The sequence below is a fragment of the Pseudorca crassidens genome, chromosome 6 (assembly GCF_039906515.1).
Source record: "Pseudorca crassidens isolate mPseCra1 chromosome 6, mPseCra1.hap1, whole genome shotgun sequence".
Taxonomy (NCBI): Eukaryota; Metazoa; Chordata; class Mammalia; order Artiodactyla; family Delphinidae; genus Pseudorca; species Pseudorca crassidens.
The window spans coordinates 900668-920764 of record NC_090301.1 but is presented as its reverse complement, the minus strand read 5'-3'; the positions used below and the strand labels follow the sequence as shown (position 1 = coordinate 920764).

The 20097-nt window shown below is 57.4% G+C and overlaps 1 protein-coding gene across 1 annotated transcript in view; it reads left to right on the top strand.

Annotated features, from left to right (window-relative positions):
- Nucleotides 1-20097, top strand: part of CROCC2 (ciliary rootlet coiled-coil, rootletin family member 2) — a 67419-nt gene that overhangs the window by 21323 nt on the left and 25999 nt on the right. The window contains 12 exon segments of the mRNA XM_067739924.1: nucleotides 949-1045; nucleotides 1369-1575; nucleotides 1785-1981; nucleotides 3511-3686; nucleotides 4128-4276; nucleotides 4676-4822; nucleotides 5028-5045; nucleotides 11299-11492; nucleotides 14794-14921; nucleotides 15418-15587; nucleotides 16194-16370; nucleotides 19098-19211. Coding sequence (XP_067596025.1) covers nucleotides 949-1045; nucleotides 1369-1575; nucleotides 1785-1981; nucleotides 3511-3686; nucleotides 4128-4276; nucleotides 4676-4822; nucleotides 5028-5045; nucleotides 11299-11492; nucleotides 14794-14921; nucleotides 15418-15587; nucleotides 16194-16370; nucleotides 19098-19211 — 1774 coding nt within the window.

Here is a 20097-nt window from a genome sequence, read left to right as displayed (position 1 = left end):
GCAGGAGGGTCCAGTTCTCCTTACCCACCATGCCCTGGAGGCAGCGCTAGCGCCCTGCGGCTGGGCGCGTCTCTGTGGACACTGCCCCCATGGCTGCTTCCAGAAGTGGAATTTTCAGACCTAAAAGGCCTATCCTTTCAGGGGTGGGCGCCTGTTTTGAGGGCCCCCAGAGGGGCCGGGGTCCACCCCCGGTTATCGTGGGAGGTTCTGGACACGGAACTCACGTGTGGTGCTCGAAGGTCTTGTGAGGACAGCTTCTGCAGGAAGCAGGAGGCAGCTCCTAACGCTGCCACGGGCCTCTGTTCCACGGGACCTGGGGCTCACGGGGTCACGAACGCCCTCGGAGTCAGCGAGTCCAACACACTGGAGCCGGCCCGGAGGAGAGCCGCGGCGGGCCCGGGGGCACGGGCGGTCTAGCGCAGCCCGAGGGTTCAGCGCCCGGGGCCTGAGCCGAGGGCTCTGGGCCCACGGGAAGGGAGGCCCGGGTGCTGGGGGGCAGCCAGGGGCCTTTGAGAAGAAGGCGGTCCCGGGAAGGAAAGACAATGACACCATTAGACTTACGGTGGCAGAGGAGTTCCAGGCAGAGGAACCAGCCGGGACAAAAGCCCAGAGGTGAGCACGGCACCTGCCACACCCCAAAGACAGAGCAGGGCCTTGGGAAGCCACGCTGTGGGGCTGGAGAGCTGAGTCAGGGTCAGAGCGGGGGCCCTGAGTGCTGCACTCGGGCTCTGCGCTCTACCCTGAGACAGCGGGAGCCACTGCAGGTTCTAGAGCAGAAGACAGGCGTCTGACTGGAGCGGGACTAAGGTCCACGCAGGCAGAGGCGGCCGAAGCCAGCAGGCAGGCCACACCCCAGGAGGTGGCCGACGGGGCCGGGGGGTTCCAGGGCCCGCCGGTGCCCCAGCCTCTGTTCTGTGCACTGACGACCCCACCCCGACTTCTCTCCAGACTCTGGGAGCAGACGTTGCTGGTGCGGAAGCTCACAGAGCAGAACGCGGACAAGGAGGAAACCATCTCCTCTCTCAGAACGGAGGTTCAGGAACTGGTGCGTGGCACTGGGAGAGGGGCGGCTCGCGGTGGGGGAACCCGGGCCCGCTGAGCAGCCTCCCCCCCCCCGCCAGCAGGAGTCCCGTCACAGTGGAGGCCGGCCGGCCCCGGGAGACTTGAGGGCTGAGGTGGAATCCCTGCAGCTCACCTCGGACAGCATCACAAAGGTGCGGGCCCGTCCCGGGTCCTTCCCGCGTGGAGCAGCGGAGGGGCTGCAGGGTCCTGGTGCTTCGAGCAGGCCCGGGAGATGCTCTGGAAGGACCCGTCCGACCTCAGCCCTGCGCTCTCTCCCCTCTACCCCTTCCTCCCTGCGCCCTGAAGGTGGCGAAGGCAGACGCGGGGTGCCCGGAGCCAGCCTGGAGCGGCAGCACCGAAGGCCAGGAGGCGCGGGGCCAACCAAGGAGCCCCCCACGGGCCGCGTCCCCCCCACGGGCCGCGTCCCCGCCACGGGCGTGCTCCCCGGCCGCCCTGGACCCTGCGCTGCGGGCTGTGCAGGTGGTCATTGAGAGGCGGCGGCTACGGGAGCAGGTGGGCGGCCACAGAGGCAACGCTGTGCCCCGTCCCCACCGGAGCAAAGCCACAAGGCCCACCAGGCGCCTGCCCCTGGACCCCACACCCCGGCAGGGTCTCCGGTCTGAAGTGCATCCTTTCTCGGGCAGTCGGGAGCCCCGCTGGCTTCTGTGGTCGAAGGCCTGGCCAGGCCACGGGGCTCACGCCACGCTCCCACTCGCGGGCAGGAGCTGCGCCGGCGGCTGGAGTCCTCCGAGGCAGCGGCCGCCGGGCTCCACGAGCAGCTGTCCGAGAGCCAGCGGGAGCTGCGGGCCTCGCGGAGGCTCCTGCAGGAGCTGAGGCAGGAGCAGGCCCGGGAGCGCCAGGACCTCCTGGGCAAGCTGGAGGCGAAGCGCTGCCGGGAGTCCAGCAAGCTCCGGGGAAGGTGAGGCTGGAGGGCTGGGCTCACCTTCTCCACGATGCCCCCCGCAGGAGAAGTGAGGGCCATCTCCCGGACAGGAAGTACTCCTGGCCCGAAGGCTGCCTCCTCGCCCCTTCACCCCCCAGCCCCTGCCTGCACTGAGCACAGCCCCTCTTCCCTCGTCTGGGCCCGTCTGGGCTGTGTCTCCCCAGGACTCACCCTCCCAAAGCCCAGGCTGAGCACGTGCCTGCCCCTTGGCCTGCATCCCAGGCTCCCGGCCGCCCGGCCCATTTCCACACTCCCCTCCTGGGAGCAGGCTGTGCTCTCTCCCACCTCCCCGCTGGCAGCCAGGACTCCTCCGGGGGTCGTACCCAGCCTTCACAGGTGGTCCATAAAACCCCAACTCTGGCCCCATCTGCTGGGGTGGCCCAGCGTGCCCTCCTGGCGTGTCCTGCGGCTCTGCTGTTCCGTGGTGCAGTCGGCCGTGAGGCTGTCTGGATTCTTCTGTGCACGTCTTACTGCCCTGGGGCTGGTGGGGGTGAAGGACCTGGAACGAGAATCCCCCAGGATTTATAGTCCTGAGTGAGAGGCTCGGTGGGCCTTCCCAAATCCACACACTGCCCGAGCCGGGAGATGGGGCGGGGAGTGGGCTGGCGGCCCAGGAAGGCTTCCTGCAGGAGGGAGCGACGCAGGGGCAGACAGGACCACCTCCTGTGCTTCCCCTCGCTCACCCCGGGGGCTGGGACTGCAGGTCCCTCGGGGCCGCCCCTTCTCCGGGTGTCCTGACAGCGCACTTGGTTCTGAGACAGGAGGTCCAAAGAAAAAATTCATCCCGGTCCCGCTCTGGAGAAACACACGGGAGATGGGCAAAGAGATGGGAGCAGGCGGGTTCAGCCTGGCACAGGGGCCCGGGAGCGGAGGAGCCAGCGGGGGCCCCCGGGGGGCGGGAAGAGCTTTGCCAGGGGGAGACAGGAGCAGGTGTGGGGCGCAAAGCAAGGCAGGCGGGGCCCCCTCACCACGCCAAGGAGCAGAGGTCACAGGGGCCGCGGGGGAGCCGTTGGCAGCGACGCCGCCCTCACAGCCGTGGCTTTGGCAGGGCTGATCTGGCTGCAGCGTCCTAGGGCCAGGGGGGTGGAGGGCAGGCTGGAGCGGCCCCTCAGCACCGGGGAAGGAGGGGCTGAATCCCAGGGACATTTGGGAAATGGGGCCTCAGGACTCGGTGCTTCAGAGCACGGCCGGGAGAGAGCTGCTGAGACTGCAGCCCTGGCTGGTGGGTGACCGGCAGAGGGGACCTGGCCGGGGCGACGGGGGCGGGTCAGCAGCGAGCACAGCTTTGACAAGGCTCAGCAGTCAGGGGAGGTCAGCAGCGCAAGCAGACCTGGAGCTGTGGGGTTCCCGTCGGGCAGGCGCCCCTCTTCCCCGCTGGGTTCTGCAGGTGCAGAGGCCGAGGGCAGGGACACCCCGGGCGCAAGGCCCTCCAGGGCTTTTGGATCCCTGGGGTCCCCTCCCCGCTGCACGCCCGGGACCCCCGGCTTCTCCTCCCCTGCTCCCAGAGAGGAGGCAGCTCGGGAGGGGCGTGGAGGAGCTGAGGGGGAGATGGATGTTTCCGACAGGGAGCGGCAGAGTCCGGAGGCCAGGCGCGCGGGGCTGCAGAGAAGCCTCCTGCGGGGGGCGGGGCAGAAGGCGGAGCTGGTGAAGCAGGGCCTGCAGGGCCGGAGGGAGCTGGACGGCAGGGGCGCCGCGCCGCCACCAGCGGGCTGTCCTGTCCCCTCTGGGCCCCGCGTCCTCAGCTGCTGATGCGACCTCTTCTGCACCAGCCTCGTCTCAGGGGTCGGGGTGCCTAGCGAGACAGCAGGCCCCGCCCACGGCGGCCGGCCCCCACCGCCACCCAGACACCCACTCCAAGCCCGGCCCAGCGCCACCCCGGGGCAAATCCACCACCCTGGGCCCAGCCGAGATGGGTGCCCCAGCGTGTGTGCCGCGCTGCTCACCCAGGCGTGTGGGCCAGGCCTCTGCTGACAGTGCCACCTCCAGCCAGAAAGGGCTCAGCGGTTCCTGGCCTGCAGGGCGAGCCGCGCTCCTCTGGGGCCCCTGGGCTTGGAGGGAGCTGCCCTGCCTGCCGGCCCCCGTCTCGCCCTGAGGTGACCTAGCGCCCTCTGGTTTCCGGGTCTCAGTCAAGGGCGCCTGGAGCAGCTGGAGGAGAAGGTCTCGGGGCTCAAGAAGGAGCTGGTGTCGGCCCAGGAGGTGCTGAACACAGCACGGCTGCAGAGGGACGTCCTGCAGAGTGAGGCGGAGGTTCTGCGCAGGGCCCTGGCCCAGGTACGACTTCTACTCCTCTCTCCCCGCTGCCTGGGCCCTCAGGCCATCCCCAGAGCCCCCAAACTCAGCGGCGGCCTCCTGGGTCCCTGGCCAGTGGGCACCGGCCCACCTGCGCTGGGCACACCTTCTCTCAGGGTGCCCCCTCCCTCGGTCGCCCTGTCACCTCTCCTGGCTGCAGCCTTGTACCCGGGGGCCACCGTCTGCCCCAGAGGCCTCACCACCGTGGGCCCCCTTCCACCAGGCCCCACCCAGAGCGCCGGCTCACACACCTCCGTGATGCGGGGCTCACTCCCTCCCCGGCGCTAACAGCTCTGCCCAGCGGAAGCTCTGCCCATGAACCTGAAAGTCCCTCCCTGGCTTCCCCGCTGGGGTGCCCTCTGCCCTCCCTCCACCCCCCAGGCCGAGTCCAGCAAAACCAACCTGGAACTGCTCGTGTGCCAGCTCAAGGCGGAGGGGGTGGAGCAGAGACACTCCCTGGCTGACATGGCTGCCCTGATGGCGGGGCTGGCTCGGGACAAAGGCTCCCTGAGCCACCTGGTCCTGCAGGTGAGACAAGGGCCCAGGGGGACGGACCCTGCCTGAGCCTCGCTTCCCCAGCGTGGCTGTGAGTTCCTGCCCCCACCCTGCTCCCCTGAGCTCAGGGCCCTCCCTTCACCCGTGCTCTCCCCGCCTTCTCCCCTCCTGGACTTGGGGGCTGAGGGTGTGGGGGCGGGGCCTGCACATGGGCCCCTCCCTGCCTCTCTGGCGGCAGCTGGAGCAGGTGGGCCAGGTGAGGGGTCCGCGGGGCCCCGGGCCCCCAGGCCCACCCAGCAGGACCACCGCTGCCTCTGGGGCAGCCGGGCACACGGCACCTTTGGAAGTCACGCTGGTTCAGGATGCATGTCAGCACCAGCGCTTTCTAACTGCAATGCTGCCTGACGTGGCTGATTCGAAGCCGTCTCCGCAGGGCTGGGAGGCGGGGAACGGGGGAGGGACACACAAAGAAGGACCTTTACATCAGGCCTGTCCCCAACATCCGGGGGCTGGGTTCTCCGCTGGTCAGAGGGTCGAAGGCCTCGGGCCCACTGATGCTCACAAGCTCGGGGGGAAGGCTTCACTCCTCCTCCGTTGTCTTGTTTCTCTCCTTCCTGGACCACATCCACACAAAAGAGCTGCCCCGTCACTCACTCGCTCTTGCATTCCTGCGTTCATTCCCAAATCTGCTGACATGGATCTTCCATGGAGGAGGTCAGACTCCCTGGGACGAGACACTGCAGCACCTTTGCTTTCTCCTGACATCAGCCTTGTCGGTCCACATGGAAACCCTGTCTCTGCAGCGTCTCCGGCCCCCAGTGGCATTCAGACTTCATGGTCTGTCACCTTTGGGACTCAGTCCAGCCTCTTTCTGTTTCTCAGACTGTCCTAGCCTTTTTGGGGTCATCTTTTCCTCTTTTTTTAGTCAGAGGGTGACTACACTCAGTAAGCCAGTGCACAGTTTTTGACAGTTGTAAGCAAAGTGTCTCCACCAGCCCAGCAGGCTCCCTCCTGTCACGGCCACCCAGGTGGCCTCTGCCCTGACCTGTTTTAGACCTTGCTGTAAATGGAGCCATGGGGCATAGACTCTTTTGAGCCCGGCTTCTCTCCCTCAACATGACGTCTTTGAGAGCCATCCCTGTTCTTTGGTGTATCAAGAGCTCCTTCCTTTTGACTGCATAGTAATATTCTATCATTCGGATAAACCACGCTTGCTTATCCATTCACCCGCTGCTGGACTTCTGGGTTCTTTCCATTTGGGGAGTGGACAAGACTGCGATGAGCATTCATGGTCAAGTCACGTGTGGATGTTCTCATTTCTCTCGAGTAAATACATAGGTGTGCAATTGTGGAGTCACTGGGTAGGTGTGTGTTGAACTTTATAAGAAACCGGCAAGCGGTCTTCCAAAGTGGTTCTATCATTTTACTCACCAGCAGCGTGGGAGGCTTCCAGCCGCTCCTCTGCCTCGTCAACATTTGGCATCATCCGTCTTTACTTTTTAGCTATTCTGTGTGTGTGAAGTGATACGCCATTGTGGTTTTAATTGGCATTTTCTGATAACAGATGGCATTAAGCACATTTTCATGTGCTTCCTAAATATTCATATACCTTATTTTGTCAGATATCTATTCAAGTCTATTGCCTATTTTTATTGGGTTTTCATATTTCGGTTATGGATATGTAGGAGTTCGTATATCTTGGATAAAAGTACTTTGCCAGACAGATGTACTCACGTTTCTGTGACTCGCCTATACATTTTCTTTTTTTTTTTGGTGGGGGTGGTACGCGGGCCTCTCAGTGTTGTGGCCTCTCCCGTTGCGGAGCACAGGCTCCGGACGCGCAGGCTCAGCGGCCGTGGCTCATGGGCCCAGCCGCTCCGCAATATGTGGGATCTTCCCAGCCCGGGGCATGAGCCTGTGTCCCCTGCATCGGCAGGCGGACTCTCAACCACTGCGCCACCAGGGAATCCCTTTTTTTTTTTTTTTTAAATATACATTTTCTTAATGGTATTTTTGATGGACAGAAAAGTTTAACTTTGGCAAAATTCAGTTTACCAAGTTTTAAAAAAATTTATGGTTAGTGTTTTCTAGGGGCTGTCTGAAAAATTTTTGCCTAGCCCAAGGACGAGACAATATCCTGCTCTGTTTTCATCTAGCTCTTAGGTCTATGATCCATTACAAGTTGATTTTTCTGTACAGCAGTGGTTCTCAAAGTGTGTTCCTCAGACCAGCAGCATTCGTATCTCTTGAGAACTTGTTTAAAATGCAAATTCTCAGCTGCCCTCCCCAAACCTACTGAATCTGAAACTCTGTGGGTGGGGCCCAGAAATCTGGATTTTAATTATCCCTCCCAGTGACGCTGATGCACATTACGGTGTGAGAACCACAGGTGTGTGGTATGAAATAGGAACTGAAGTCAGGTGTGTGGTATGAATAGGAACTGAAGTCCATTATTTTTCATACTAATATCCAGTTGTCCCAGCACCAATTTTCAAAAAGACTTTCCTTTTCTCCTTGAATTATCTTGGCAACTTGTTGAAAATAAATCGATCATACATGTGCATATATGTGCCCAGATCATATTGTTGATCTGTGCAAACTGATCTATGTGTTCATCCTTTCACCAAAACTGCACTGTCTTCATTCCTGTAGCTTTTTTTTTTTTTTTTTTTTTTTTTTTTTGCGGTACGCGGGCCTCTCACTGCTGTGGCCTCTCCCGTTGCAGAGCACAGGCTCCGGACGCGCAGGCTCAGCGGCCATGGCTCACGGGCCCAGCCGCTCCGCGGCACGTGGGATCCTCCCGGACCGGGGCACGAACCCGTGTCCCCTGCATCGGCAGGCGGACTCCCAACCACTGCGCCACCAGGGAAGCCCCCTGTAGCTTTTTAATGTCTTGAAATTAAGTAATGTGAGTGTCCCCGTCTTATCCTTCTTTTCAAGGTTGTTTGGCTGTTCTCAAACCTCTGCATATTCATATACATTTTAGGGTTAGATTGTCAATTTCTATACCCAAAAAAGCCTGGTAGAACCTTGACTGGGATTGTGTTGAATTTATAGATCAATTTGAGAAGACTGGACATCTTAACTGTATCTAGTTGTCCCTCCATGAACATGGTATATCTCTCCATTTTTTTCTTTACTTAATTCCTCTCAGCTGTGTTTTGTAGTTTTCAGTGTAGAGGTCTTGCACGTCTTTGATTAAATTAATTCCTAGTTTTGATATTGTGCCTTGCTGTTTTAATTTCATTTTCCTATGTCCATTACTAGTATATAGAAATATAATCTCGTTGATTAACTTTCAGTCATGCAACCTTGACAAATTCATTGATAAGCGCCAGGGTTTTACATGTACATAATCATGTTATCTGTGAATAACAACAGTTTTACTTCCTTTCTGATCTCAGTGACTTTTATCTCATCTTCTCTTAATTCACTGGCTAAAGACCTACAGAACAAAATTGAAAAGAAGTAGTGAGAGTGGCCATCCTCCTACCAAACTCAACTACGAGGAAAGAATTCAATATTTCACCATGAAGTGTGATGTTATCTATAGGCTTTTCATAGGTGCCTCTTATCGGATTGAGGAAGCTCTCTTTTATTCCTAGCATGCTGAGATTTTTTTTTTTAATTATGAATGGGTTTTGAATTCTGTTAAATGTGTTCCCTGAATGAATTAAGATGATCATGCCATCATTCTTATTCTGTTAATACAGCTAATTATATTGGTTTATTTTTTAATGTTAAAACAACCTTGCATACCTGAGATAAACAATTTCATAATGTTTTTTAAGGATTTTGACATCCATATTCATGAGGAACATTAGTCTATAATTTTTTTTCTCATAATGTTTTTTGTCAGATTTGGAATGTGGGTTATGCTGGCCTCACAAAATAAGTTGGGAGGTGTTCCCTCCTCTTCTATGTCCTGAAAGTGTTTTAAAATTTCTGTTTCTTCCTTAAATGTTGGTAGAATTCACTAGTGAAATCATTTAAGTCTGGAGTTTTCTTTGTGAGAAAAGTTTTGATAAAAATTTAATTATTTATTAGATATAGGGCTATTCAGATTTCCTACTTGGTCTTGTGGCTGTTTCTTCTGCATTCTAATAATTTTGCCTGTTGTGTTTTTATTATCATTCAGTTCAAACTATTTTCTCATTCTCTGTGTGATTTCTTCTTTGACCCATGGATTATTTAGACATATATTACCTAATTTCCAAATGTGGGAATTTCCTAAGTATCTAATTATTATCAACATCTAATGTAATTCCAATAAGGTCAGAAAATATACTCCATATTATTTGAACAGATTTAAATGTATTGAAGCATGCTGTATGGCCCAGCATATTAGCTATTTTGTTGAACATTCCATGTTCATGTAAAAAGAATGTGTATTATGCCATTGTTGAGTGTAGTGCCTATAAATATCAGTTAAGTCAAGTTGCTTGATACTGTTGTTTAAGTCTTCTGTGTCCTTATGGGGTTTATTAGTTTGTTTGCTTTATTAGTTTGATATTTTTTTTGTCTACTTGTTCTATTAATGACATTTAAATCTCTATGATTGTGGAATTGTCTATTTCTATCTTTAGTTCTGTCTACTTTTGCTTCATATATTTTGAATTCCTATTTTTAGGAGCACACAAATTAGTATTTTATGTCTTCATGCTGAACTGACTTTTTATCTTTATAAAATGTCCCCTCTTATCTTTGGTAACATTTGTTTTCTTGGCATCTAATTTTCCTGATATTGATATAGCCACACCAACTTTCTTTACTTACTGTTTCCATGTTATATCCTTTCCATACATTAACCTTCATTTTTCTATGTCTGTATATGTGAAGTGTGTCGGGTCTTGCTTCTGTATTTACTCTGACAATCTCTACCTTTCAACTGGAGTGTTTACATCGTTTACATGTAAGGTAACTGTTGATATGCTTGGTTCAAGTTCACCATCTAGGTGTTTGTTTTCTATTTATCTCATTTTTTTGTAAATTTTTACATTTTGCCTTTCCAGATTTCTTTTGGGTTATTTGCATATTTATTTAGTATTCCATTTTATGTTCTCTATTAACTTTTTAAAGCTATACTTCTTCTTGTTATTATTTTAGTGATTACTTTAAAATTACGGTATGCACAGTCTATATTAAAATAACATTATACTATTTCACAAACAATGTAAGATCGTGACAACAATATATTCCATTTATCCCTCCCATCCTTAGGGCTTGTTGCCATATATTTTATTTATACATATGTTGTTATAAGCTCTGTAATACATTATTAATATTTCTGCTTCAAATGGTCACTTCAACCACACGCACACACACGCACACACACGCGCACACACACGCACACACGCACACACACACGCGCGCACACACGCGCACACACGCACACACACAAGCACACACGCGCGCACACGCGCGCACACACAAGCACACACGCGCACACGCACACGCACAAGCTGTCTAGTGAAATTCTCCATCTTCTTGGATATGTTCTTGAACGCATTAATTATAACATGTTTCAGGTCTTTGTCTGATAACTGCAACATCTGGACCCCCAAATTGGGTCTATTTCTGTTGTCTTTTACCTCCTCGTTTTCAGTCCTTTGGCCTTATCTCCTGGTGCTTAATAATTTTTTATTGAATGACAGATTTTGAGGTTTTGTAGAGCTAATCTGAGGCTCTGGGTGATACAAGCTTCTTCCAAAGGGAATTTGCTTTTCATTTTAGGATATCAGAGTCAGAGCAGATCACCTTTACCCAGTCTTGGATTTAGCTGTTTTGTAACTGGTTTCAGTCTTTTTTGAAGAGTGAGCTACCTCGGGGTGTTGACCTCATGGAATGGCTCTCCTGTGCTCCTAACTAGGGCCCCCACCCTGAACTCTGGGTGTTTGTGTCTCAATTCTGAGATTGCCAGACGTCCTGCCTGACATTCTGGATGCTCCACTGCACTTTCTGGTCCTATTCATAATAGGACAGCACATGCTCTGAGGAGAGAAGAGATACTGAGTGGTGGTCTCACTCTTCTGTTTCCCTTTCCTCCAAGATCTTGGCTCCTTCAGACCCAGCTACCTTGACAGCTCTCTGAGGCCTTATACAGATTCCTGTGATAGGTTTTGTCTAGATTTTTGTGATGTTCTTGGTGGAGGTGTTAGTCTGCTACAATCTGTTCCTCTGTCACCTTCTTTGCATTTCTGTGCCATGTCTCCTGACCCCAGAAACTTGTGACCCAACAGAGGTTACCATTTAGATTGGCAGCTGGGTCCCACCTGGGGGTGCTCAGTTCAATAATTTCTCCATCATGGTGACAGGAGTGGAGGTCCCTCTGCTGTGAAAACACACATGCACCAGGGGTCCAATATGTCTCATAGCCACCCTCCTCCTCCACTCTTTCCTCCATGCCGTTCTGCATGAAACCACTTTTTCTGAAGTCCTTCTTTTCCCTGGAGAGGCCCCTCCTCACACTTCCACTCTCTCTGCTGGACTTTCCCCTCCCCCTCCCCTAGGTCACATGCAAGAAACAGGCCCTGGAGGAGCAGCTGGCCCAGAGCCTGCAAGACCAGGAGGCCCACATGGACGCGCTCCAGAGGGCCCTGCAGGAGAAGGAGGCTTTGTCTGAAGAGCGGGCCCAGCTGCTGGCCAAGCAGCAGGCCCTGGAGAGGCAGGGCCAGCTCACAGCTGAGGAGGCAGCTGACCTCAGGTACCTGGGGTCATGTGGCCTTGACCTCAGGGAGCCTGTGGTGTGGCAGGGATGGGCAGTCACTCAGCAACTGTAAGGCAGGGCAGGTATGTCTACATGGGAGAGAGGCTGTAAGGGAGGGGCAAACACAGTGCCCGTGGGGTCAGAGAGCACCTAGAAGAGGTGAATGCAGCGAGAGCCTTCCTAGAACAGTTTTCCTGAGAGAGATGGTTGCACTGGCCCACCTCAGACCAGCAGAAGAAAAGGTGTGGAACGTCCTGCTCATGGATCTGAGCAGTTCAGGGTACACACGGCTTCAGGCAAGGCTGGATCCAGGCGCTCCTGGTGCTCTCAACAGCCTGCCTTTCCGCCATCAGCGTGGCTCAACTCTAAGGAGACTTCATTCCCGGGCAGGCTCGGGGTGAGAGCTGGCCAGATGGCCAGCAGCCACGCCCAGCTCCTCCTCCAGCAGACACAGAGTGCCCTTCTCCCCACTGCCCACAGCCGTCTTGAGCCGCTTGACATCCTTGAGGAGATCCTGGGCGTCGCAGGGCTCCGACATGCAGGCTGGGGCCCCGTGACTACCCCTGGAGCCCGGGTGGTGGCAGCCCCAGGGAACCACGAGGCTGGGGGTGGGGGTGAACCCTGAAGACCATCGGGGCCACTTCCAGGACACCTGGAACAGACACTGCAGGCGAGAACAGGGTGCCCTGCCAGCTGTTGCCTGGTGAGCTGAGCTGGCCTGTGGCCTGTAAGGACATCCATAAGCTGGTGGCTTTCTGCACCTTGTGCCCTCCTCAGGAACATCGAAGTACTTTTGTAGAAAGAGTTCCTCCCGAAATTCCAGTACTGGGGGCCATGAGGAAACTTAGAGGCCCAGGTCCTCGAACTTCTTCACAGAAGACCTCTCCTCCCAAGGAAAGCATGGCCACAAGTTGGAGCAGGAAGCCCGATGAAGTCTCCTCCTGGTGGCTGGCAGCAGAGGGTCCCAAGACCCCACTCCTGGCCCCGTCCCAGGCCCCACCAGTGCTCAGAGGACAGGGAAGGGGGCCTCTTTCCTCCCGCCAGCATTTGCCGCCCAGAGCATGGGCCCTGGTCAGGGGACCCTCCCCCAGCCTCAGCACTGGGCCCAGGGCCTCTGTGCATGGAGGCCCTGCAGCTCCCAGACGGAGTCCCACACCCACTAAACAGCACTTCGCAGGGACCAGTCTGAGCTTCTGGTGACAGGGCGGCACGGGACATGGCTTGCTTCTCCTGATGACCGAGGAGCCCAGGTTTCAAGGTCCTCCGGCCCCCCGTCCCAGGCCCTGACAAGGCTGCGGTGCCGCGGACCTCTTTTAGTTCTCAGGCTCCAGCAGGATGGACTGGGGTCCCCACTTGTATCCCACGCACCCTTGCTGGTGGTGCCGGGCCTCCTTCCAGGAAGTGAGATGCTCCCGGGCTCTGGTGGAGGGACAGACTGGACACATCCTTAGAGTGTCCGGGACTGGCACAGGTCACTCCCCTCAGAGGGGCCCGGGTGGGCACAGAAAGCTGGGGAGAGCCGTCCAGACGTGGAGAGTGGGGAACATGTGAGGTGCTTAAGAGGGTGGGGACTGGAGGGGGGACGGGATATCAGAGGAGTGAGGTTCCTGGACCCTGCAGACACCAGGGCGCCCCGGAAGGTGCTGACAACACCCCACTCTGACACTGGCGGCAGAGGTGTGCAGGGGGCCCGAGGGAGACTGCGGCGGGGCCGGGACAGGCTGAGCAAGGTCCCCCATGGCCCGTGGCCCTCCCTGACCCACCGAGCCGTTTGGGGCTGCGCGTCGGCTGTCTGTGTCTTCATGTGGGCATCTGTGTTGAGTGTGGTGTGTCCTCGTTGGTTAGTTGGTTGGTTTTTTCACCGTACGTCACCCAGCACTGGACCGGGCACACGCTCGTTGGCTGGCTGGACTGATGGATTTGCTGTCAGAGACGCAGTCCGTGTCATCACCCGCCCCCGAAGCGGGTGCCGCTGTGAGTCACCTCGTGCACCCCAGGCACTTTCTGAAGGGCTGCGTCTGTGCCCAGACGCAGAGGCGGCTTCTTCACGCGGGGGAATCGTGCTGCACGAGTTCCGCTCTGAAGGCTGCTTCTCAGAGTGACTCTTTAAGAGAATGTCCTCATTGTCTTAGCAGCTAACGAGATGCCCCGTAGTTTCTGAAACATTCCAGCATTTCATGGCATCAAAGCTGAGTGTGATTGATGCCCCGTGTGGAGCTACGGGGAACGTCGCTGCGCTGCGCCATTGGTTCATGTGTATTTTCTGAAGAACCGACGCCTAGAAGTGGGATTGCTGTGGCCCAAAGACATGCACGCTTTACGTTCTGAAATTTCCCAGCCCCCCTCCCCCCAACCAGAGAAAGTCACCCTCACACCCTGCCAACACTAGATGTGATCGTTATTTTAAGCTTTTGCTAATGTGACATGTAATCGATTAACCATCATAGTTGTGATTAGAACCCCCTTGAGGACCAGTGAGTTTCTTACGTTTATTCCCCATGTGTGTTTTCTTTGTGAATACCGGTCACTGTTCTCATTGTTCTGTAGGATCAGACGCCTTCTGTCATTGATTGGCAGGAGCTCCTTGTATGTGACGGACATTCACCCTTTGCATATTTAGTGCAAATACTTTCTCCAAGTCTGTCCCTTGTTTTTTTTGTTTGTTTGTTTGTTTTTTGCGGTACACGGGCCTCTCACTGTTGTGGCCTCTCCGTTGCGGAGCACAGGCTCCGGACGCGCAGGCTCAGCAGCCATGGCTCACGGGCCCAGCCGCTCCGCGGCATGTGGGATCCTCCCGGACCGGGGCACGAACCCGCGTCCCCTGCATCGGCAGGCGGACTCCCAACCACGGCGCCACCAGGGAAGCCCTGTCCCTTGTCTTTTGACTTGGTTTGTGGAATCTTTTCTGCACAGAAGGTTCCGTCTCCCTCTCTTTAAGTGTATTCAGATCTGTTGGCCTCCTTATTTTTGTCTTGTGGCTTTTATGTCTTGCTTAAGATTATAAAACACCCTTCTGGATTTTTTCTACTATTTTTACAGTTCTGAGTCGCTTAGTTGTTGTCTATTTGTGTTGTTTTGCATTTTAGCTTTTTAGTCCACCTGGAACATGGTTTATGCAGGGTCCAGTTTGTTCTTAGATTTACGATGAACGAGCTGTCCCCCGTTTGCCTTCTGATTTACCATCCCACCCTGACGGGCACCGTCCTAGCAAATGGGCTCCACGCTGTCCCTCGTTGGCAGGATCCTCCGCCAGTCACGCCAGTGAGTGACTCGCCTGTTGTTTGGTGACTCTCTGCAGGGCCGAGAGGGACTCCCTGGAGAACAGCCTCTTTGAGGCCCAACAGCTGGCGTCACAGCTGCAGTCACGGCAGGAGCAGCTGGAGGGAGAGGCCCAGAGCGCAAGGCTGGCCCGGCAGGCCCTGCAAGGTGCTCCGCAGACAGGCCCCCTCGGCTCCTGTCCCCAGACCAGCCCCAGACGGACCCTTTAGATGAGCTCGTCCCCTGATGCTCTGCTCCCACTCCCCAGCCCCCAAAGGGGCCCAAACGCAGCCCAGAGCTCGTGTGTCTGAGTGACTTGTGCCACTATTCTCTGTGATGGGTGGGCACTGCTGCCGGCGCTGGCCCGAGGCTCAGAACGGGCTGTGGCCACAGGGTCAGCGTGGCAGCCCCCGGCCCCACCCCCTGTGCGCCCGTCCCTGCTCAGCCCACCCTGCAGCATGCAGGCTGCCCAGCGCAGGCTGGGATCAGGACACGTGCCTGCAGTGGCACCTGGGGGGCTCTGTCCTGCTGGCTTGGGCCGTATCCTCAGAGCCGGGGGCTGCCACTCCACAGGGGCTCACAGGGCCGCAGGGTGTTCCGGGGGATGAGGTAGGGGTGAGGGAGGGCCCCGCGGCGGGTGTCAGATGCGCCTGTCCCTTCACAGTGCAAATGGAGCAGCTGAAGTGCACCTGGGAGGTCCAGGAGACGAAGCTGCAGGGGGACGTGGGGCGGCTCTTGCAGCAGGTGATACAGCAGGAGCAGGACACGCAGCTGGCCCTGGAGAGCCAGGCGCTGGCCCACCTCGAGGACCTAGCCCGGCTCCAGAGGGAGAAGGTCTGCCTCCCTGGGACCAGCCCCCAGCTGCCCAGCCGCTTCCCGGGAGTCTACCATGTCCCCAGGGACGGCAGGCACTTGGGGAGGGGCCCAGGAGACCAGCCGGGCGGCAGGGGTGCCCAGGCCACGCTGAGGCTGGGCCAGAGGACCCTTGACAGTGCACGTGGGCGGCCAGGGCCCTGTCCCTCACGGAAGAGGCACCCACGGGCGTCGGCTGACCTGGCCGCAGTCTGAGGACCCATAGCTGGACGGAGCTCTGTCCCCCTCTGAGACGTCCCGCTGGTCACAGTCCCAGAAGGCCTCGAGTGACACGTCCTTACACACTTTGCATGTCAGGGTGCCTGGTGCTCTGTGGAGGCTCAGGAAAAGTTTCTGAGCTGTGACTTGAGTGGGGGGTGGTAGCCGCTGGGGCCCAGAGAGCCCTTCGCAGCGCGTGTCACTGCGTGTGAGGTGTCGGCGTGAGGCTGGCTGGACCGGATGGTCCCTGGGCGCCTGTCCTGCCCTGACGTCCCACGAACCCAGTCTCACTCAGGAACACAAGCGCCTGCTGGTCTCACGAGTCCTGACCTGTGAGTCTTCATGGCCTGTCCCTTTTCCTCGGCCCAGGAGACCCCGAGTCTGTCTCTGACAGAGGAGAAGGAAGTGGCGGCACGCAGGCTGGAACAGGAGGAGGAGCTGGTGGCAAAAAGTGCAGCCAAGAGGGAGCCTCTGCAGGAGGAGATTCAGAGCCTGAAGCGTGAGCGGGATGAGAGTCTCCTTCAGCTGGAACGCGAGATGCAGCAGGTGATGGGCCGACCACGAGGCAGTGGGAGCTCTCGTGTCTGATCACTTGCCTTCTCCGACCCAGCAAGAGGGCTGTGCGGGGCAACCTTTCCACGCCACTGTCATTGCAGCTTTGATCTTCCACAGCAGTCCTGGTGGACAGACATCCACCCACCTACCATCCACCCATCCACCCATTCATCCATCCACCCATCCATCCATCCATCCATCCATCCATCCATCCATCTATCCATCCGTCCTTCCATCCATCCACCCATCCAACCATGCACCCATCCACCTGTCCATCCATCCATCCATCCATCTACCCATCCACCCATCCATCCATCCATCCATCTATCCATCCATCCGTCCATCCATCCATCCATCCAACCACGCACCCATCCAACCATCTGTCCATCCAGCCACATAGCCATTCATCCATCCACCTGTCCATCCATCCACCCATCTATCCATCCACCCATCTATCCACCAATCCACCCATCCATCTACCCATCCAACCATTCATCCATCTGCCCATTAAATTACCTGCCCATTTACACATCCATGCAATTCACTGTCCCTCCACTCCCCTGTCCATCATCCATCCGTTCACTTGAATATCCATCCTTTATTCACACACCCAGCTGTCTACCCACGTACATAGCCGTCTATTAACATACCCAATTGGCCATTCACACACGTGACCATGAATCTATCCATCAACTTGCTTAAACATCCACCCAACTGTCCATCCACACAACTATCCTCCACTCACCTGACCATCCGTCTCTTCAGCCACTCACCCAGCCAGTCATCCATCCATTCACTTAAAGACCCTTCCCTCCATCCACACACCCAGCTGCCCACCCACATCCACTGATTGTCCACGTGTCTGATGATCCCTCCATCCATCTGATCACCAGCCAGCCGGCTATCAGTGTGTCCATCCATCAGCCACCCACCCAACCCGCCTCCCATCCCACAGGCCGTTGGAATTCAGACACTGGGCAGGTAAAAGCTACCCTGTGAGTGCAGACAGTTCCGGTATCCCGCGCCGCCCTGAAGCGCGCGCTGTTGAGTGAAGGGGACGGACAAGTAAACACATTCCTGTGGGCTGTCGCACTGTGACAGGACGCTCAGGGGTTGGTACAGCTACAGATCGTGGGAGAAGAGTTACAGTAGCAGGAATAACCAAGGTTGTTGTCAGACTCTGCATCTCTAGTTTGACTCTCACAACGCTGAGAGGTTCACGCTCTTATCGGCCCCTTTGACAGGAGGGAAACAGAGATTCACAGACGTTGAATAACTTGCCCAGGGCGGCACGGTACACCTGCTGGGCAGTGGGGACCATGTCCTTGGCCACTCCGCTCTGCTGCTTCCTGAAAGTGAGGACGGCGTGTCGAGGGTGGGGCTTGAAGGAGGGTCGGGAGGCTGTGGTAGAGGAACAGCATCGTACGAATGTCCGGGGAGGGCAGAGCCCCGGATTCAGCTGTTCACCAGCGTGACTCACAGAACTCCAGGAAGCACCGCACTTGCCGTTAGTGCTATTGTAAAGGACACAGGCCAGGACGAGCCCAGTGCAGAGATACGGGGACGGGCTCTCTCTCCGCAGAGCCAGGGCCGGCCACCCACTGGCACATTAGGGTGTTTACCAGCCGGTAAGCTCCAGGGTTTTATTGGTGTTTCCTTGTGTGGGTGTGATGGACTAAACTCAGGGTCCAGCCCCCTCCCAGAGGCTGGGTGGTCAGGCCGGTCTCAGTGGCTCACTGCCCCAGGGTTCCGACCACCTTGTTAGCACAAGCTCAGGTGTGGCCCCAGGGTCCGCAAATAACAGACAACCCTCACCTGTGAAATTCCGGGGGTTTAGAGGCTCCCCCAGCACCCAGGGCAAAAAGCAGACACACTCTGTTACAAACCTCCTCCCAGAGACTGCCGTGCACAGGCCAGCAAGTGGGAATACACGCTCCTACGCCCGCCTCTGTAGCACAGGGATGAAGAGGACACACAATGTTCTGGACCTTTCTCTTCTCAGGATCAACAGACCTGGGGGCTTCCACACTGTGTTCAGGGCTCGCTGGTTCTTTTCCACGGCTGCATGGCGCCCCGACGTGTGCAGGGATCCCCCTTCGTTCTGTTGGCCTCCCTTCGGTGGGAGTCTTGTTGTCATTATGAATAACATCATAAATACTCCTCGGAGACCCCGAGCGTCGGTCACGCGTGTCTCCAGGCTGCCCTCCCCAGGGGGCCTGGCAGGGAGAGAATGTGCATTTGTGACTGACGGGCATTGCCAAATCCCTACCACCCCACAGCCTGAGGACAGAGCGGGGTCCCTCCCCCTCGGGGCTGGTGCGCGAAACGCAGCATCTCCGGCGGCTCACGCGCACCCCTCACCCTCAGCGACGCGGAGCACGTGGGGGGGTTAGGAACGATCAGCAGTTCCTGCTCTGTGCCTGGAGCAGGTGGAGGGCTCCAGGGAGGAGGTGGCCCGTGAAGCCCCCTGACCTGCGCTGGGAGAGAGCAGGTATTGGGCAGAAGCAGGTGGGAGGGGAAAGGCACCCTGGGTGGGGCAGGGGAGCTGCCTGAGCGCAGGCTGGCAGGCTGGACCCACCCCCTCAGGATGCAGCTGCCTCTGAGGGGCTCCTCCTCCCAGAGCCTGCGTCCTGGCAGAGCCGTGGCACCCAGAATTCTGCTGAGCCTCTCCTCAGAGCCCCCCAGCCCTCTCACGAGCACCCTGCCCCTGTCGCCCAGGCCCTGTCTCTGAGAGAAGCGGAGACCAGCCAGCTGAGGGAGGAGCTGTCCAGGGCCGCGTGGGAGCTGGAGCTGGTGCAGCACGAGGCCCGGGGCCGGCAGGAGCGAGCCGAGGTGAGCCCGCACCCCAGCCGGAGCGAGACACCTGGCTTGGCCGCCTGCACAGCCCAGCGGGGGCGGCAGACCCCAGAGGCGCCCCCTCCCTGCCTGGTCCCAGGGATGCATCCCCTCCACCCAACCCACCCGAGCCTCCGTTTCCCCCAGGGATCTCCAGATCCCCTGCTGGGAGGGGACAGTGTCTCTGCGGGAAGCAAAGGTGATGGGGTGGGACAGGGGTGGGGGGCAGCAGGCCAGTCACCCTTGTGCCACTGGGCAGAAGCCAGAGAGGGGAGGGCCTGGCACCAGCAACAGAGGGGGCAGACCAGGCTTATGCCCGCCAGCCCCCCAGCCCCTGGCCTTCCCTGTCTGACCTCAGCTGCCTGTGGCACAGCATAGCTGTAGGAGGTTCCGAGGGCCTCTTGGGGCTGACTTTCTGGAGAGGCCCCTCCCAAAGGAGAAACCCAGCGGGTAGGCCAGCGTTGTAACTGAGGCAAGCGCTCACCAGAAGGACCCCATAGAGAATCCCCAGCAGAGCTGGAGGGAGGCATCCGCCGAGGGGCCAGAAGAGACCCCAGCAGGTAGCCGCCCACCCTGGGCCAGTGGGCAGAGGCCCCCACGTGCATGGAGGCCACTGTGGGCAGCCAGCTGGGGTCACCTGGGGTCCCTGGCTTCTCTTCAGTAGCCCCCGTCTGGGGGCACAGGGCAGGCAACAGCAAGTAAGACTCCGGGAGCAGGGGTGGCCACACTGGTGCCCTGTGCCCCACCCCACGGGCGGGGCTGGGCACCGCTGCAGTCGCCGGCAGGGTAGCCTCGGCCTGTTTACGGAGTGGCGCCAGGCCCCGGGTGGGTGACGCAGAGGCCAGGGCCCTGCCGCCCACGGGAGGAGGGGGCCGGGGGGATG